This window comes from Cyprinodon variegatus, unplaced genomic scaffold, assembly GCF_000732505.1.
Source record: "Cyprinodon variegatus isolate N-32 unplaced genomic scaffold, C_variegatus-1.0 Scaffold272, whole genome shotgun sequence".
Lineage (NCBI taxonomy): Eukaryota > Metazoa > Chordata > Actinopteri > Cyprinodontiformes > Cyprinodontidae > Cyprinodon > Cyprinodon variegatus.
The window spans coordinates 984402-987956 of record NW_015150725.1 but is presented as its reverse complement, the minus strand read 5'-3'; the positions used below and the strand labels follow the sequence as shown (position 1 = coordinate 987956).

At 45.5% G+C, this 3555-nt stretch overlaps 1 protein-coding gene across 1 annotated transcript in view; it reads left to right on the top strand.

Moving 5' to 3' along the window:
* Positions 1-1577: 1577 nt before the first annotated feature.
* LOC107089930 (interferon-induced protein with tetratricopeptide repeats 5-like) overlaps positions 1578-3555 on the top strand; it is an 18243-nt gene continuing 16265 nt past the window's right edge. The window contains exons 1-2 of the mRNA XM_015382994.1: positions 1578-1725; positions 2681-2697. Coding sequence (XP_015238480.1) covers positions 1578-1725; positions 2681-2697 — 165 coding nt within the window. The remainder of the gene's footprint in view (positions 1726-2680; positions 2698-3555) is intronic.

The window sequence follows — 3555 nt, the reverse complement described above, 5'->3', positions numbered from 1 at the left end:
CAGAGGCGCGCCTCTGCAATGTCATCGCTCAGCGTCAATTCCTATCAGCTATCCATTCAAGATAATTCTAATCATTACAAACATACAAATCATTACATAACAAATGCAGATTGAAACTAAAGGAAATTATTAAAATAGTAAAGCAGTAACGTAGTTATAATGCAATCGCAAATATTCTATAATATGCAAATCCTAAACATATCCAAAAATAATAACTAAATATGAAAGTAAATTACTAAATAGAAAATGTCACCAACATTTCCGGCCCCTAATTGCTCATCATGGGGATGAAAATTACACTAAACGAAATAAACTGAAGAGTCATTTTCTATACTCAAATCCCCATTACTTAAATGTACTGAAAGTCTAAACATGAACTAACTTAAGATCCAGTAGTTAACAGACAATTAACTGGATGAAATGTCTTTTATTGTCCATGAGATTTTTCCGTCTCTAACAAGAGACACAACTTGTCAGTGGGCTTCTCAAGGGTGTTGGTCTTGTTTTCACGAAGACCCGAGGAACGAATCCCTGGGTATCGGGGATGGTCTTCTCCACCTTTCCCATCAACCAGGACCCTCTTGAAGCCCTTTTATCCACAATGAGTACGACGTCCTCCTCTTTCAAGTTCCTCTTTTTCTCCAGCCACTTCTGCTGTTCTTTTAGGAAGGGCAAGTATTCTCTAGACCAACGCTACCAGAAGATGTCGGAGATATACTGCACCTGCCTCCATCTTCGTTTGCAGTACAGATCTTCTTTGTGAAACGTGCCAGGAGGGAGTGCTGGCCTTCCCTTGAACAGAAGATGATGATTCGGTGTCAGTGGCTCGAGGTCATCGACATAATCAGATAAGTAAGGGGTCTGCTGTTTATCACTGCTTCCACTTCGCACATCACAGTGTGCAGAAATTCGTTGTTAAGACACTGGAGCTTCAGAACACTGCTAAGTACCTTGCGCACTGTTCTTATTTTGCGCTCCCAGATTCCGCTATGGTGCGACCCAGCAGGCAGGTTGAAAATCCAGGTAACTCTTTGCAGCAGAGCTTCGGAAATCTAGTACTGATTCCATTCCTTCAGAGCCTTGCAGAGCTCGTGTTCTGTAACCACAAGGTTTGTACCGTTATCGGATCTCATAACCTTTACTTGTCCTTGTCTAGCAATGAAACATCTCACTGCATTTATACATGATTCTGTGTCCAGTGAGTGTGCGATTTCGATGTGGACGGCTCGGATTGTAAGGCAAGTAAACAAGACTCCATAGCCCTTGACTCACGCTCGTCCACGCTTGGCTTCAAAGGGGCCGAAATAATCTACGCCGACGTTGGTGAAAGATGGGTGATCTGCCTGAAGACGATCTGGTGGTAGATTTGCCATTTTCTGTTCGCCAACTGTGGTTTGACTCTTTCGGCATTTCACGCACTTTGAAAGCACACTTCTCACTGCTGCATTCCCTTTGCATATCCAGACTCTTTCTCTCAGTCTAGCGAGGTTGTGGTTCCTCCCTCCATGCCCGGTCTCCTCATTTACCTCCCTGATGATCAGAGTTGTGACATGATTATTCTTGGCTAGAATAGCCAGATGCCTTGTGTGTTCCGGCAAGGCTGCCTGGTGCAGTCTTCCACCACCCTGGGGGACACCATCTTGGAGGAACGGATCCAATTTCACGATGAAACTACTTCTCTTGACCTTATCACCCTTCTGCAGTGCACAAAGCTCTTCATGAAAGGTTTGTCTTTGGCTAAACTGAATGATGGCAGTTTCCGATCTCCTGATGTCCTTGACGGCCTGATGGGTTTCTTTCAGACCAGATTTCCACTTCTGAATATGGTTTTCAACAATCTTGGGTTTCACAGTTTGACTATCTTGAGACTGGGTTTGAGACTCAAAGATTTTCCTTTGTTCACACAGATTTCTAAGCAACTCCTTCAGCTTCAACAGGCAGGCGACGGCCTTCCTTAGACTGTGCCAGTTAGAATAATGATAAATCAGCTTGATGAGTGGGTCTGTTCTTGAGGTTGATGAGGTTCACAGTGATCTTGCGCTTCACCTCGGCATCGTCATCGCTTATCTCTCTTGGGAACTCTGAGAGGACTGGACAGTGAGACTCGTCCTTAGCAAGGAAGTCAGGTCCTTCAATCCAACTCTGACACTCCATAAAATGCTCTGCATTCATTCCTTGTGATGCGTGGTCAGCTGGATTAGAAGATGTACAGATGTATCTCCACTGTGCTGGCCTTGTGTACTCCCTGATTGTTGACACTCTATTGGCTATAAAGTTTTGAAACAAGCGCAATCATTGTCAATATATTGGAGGACAGTGGTGCTATCTGTCCATAGCATGGACTCCTTGAGGTCCATCCGAAATTCTTGCTTCATGAGCTTGTCCATTTTCACCACGATGGTAGCTGCAGCCAGCTCAAGACATGGGACAGTAACTGGCTTGAGCGGCGTCATACTAGATTTTCCTAGAAGAAAGGAGCAATGGACTTGACCATGGCTGTTCTTAATGTGAATGTAGCTGACGACTCCATAGCCCTTCTCGCTAGTGTCAGAAAAATGGTGTAGCTGCGCTGACACTACTGAACCAAATCCCTCCAGTTGGATGCACCTCTTGACAGAGAAACTGGCGAACCGGCTCAAGTCAGACAGCCAGGTAAACCATCTGTTCGCAATTTCTTCAGGAATGTCATCATTCCAGGTAAGTTTCAATCGACAGAGATTTTGCACAATGATCTTAGCCAAAAGGATGAATGGTGACAGGAAGCCAAGGGGGTCGTAAATTGAGTTTACAACTGAAAGGATACCCCTTCTGGTGACAGGCATATTCTTCACAAGAATGCAGCTTGAAAGAATCGGATTCTATGCACCAGTCCACTCGAAGCGCCCTCTCCATGGGTTGCTCATCCCTGTCCAGATCTAGATTCTTGATCTCCTTCGCACGCTCATGTTTGGGGGGTGATGACAATGCTTCACGGCTGTTGCTATACCATTTAGCCAAATGGAATCCTCCACTTTTGCAGAGTGCAATGAGGTCTTTGGTCAAGGTAATAGCCTTCTTCTCATCAGACACTGAGACAAGACAGTAATCTACATAGAAGTGCTGGAGAATTGTGGTTACTGCCTAAGGTGATGACCTATCTTTCCCATCCTCTGCAGTCCGGCGCAAAGCGTAGTTAGCAAAGCTTGGGCTGGACTTGGCCCAGAACAGGTGCACAACCATCTTATACTCACGCAGAGGCTGGTTCAGATCTCCCACTGGCCACCAGAGGAATCGCAAAAGATCAGAATCTTCGTCAAAGACTCTCACCTAGTGATACATTGCCTCTATGTCTGAGATGAGTGCAATGTGATCAAGGCGAAATCTTGTCAGGACTCCAACCAGACTGTTCGTGAGGTCCGGCCCCTGTAACAACTCCTAATTCAACGGCTTCCCTTGGAAAGAAGAGGTGCAATCAAAGACGACCCGCAACTTACCCTTCTGCAGATGGATCACGCCATGATGGCGAATATACCATACTTGGCCATCGTTGTGGTTGCGCTCATTGGCAGGGACTTC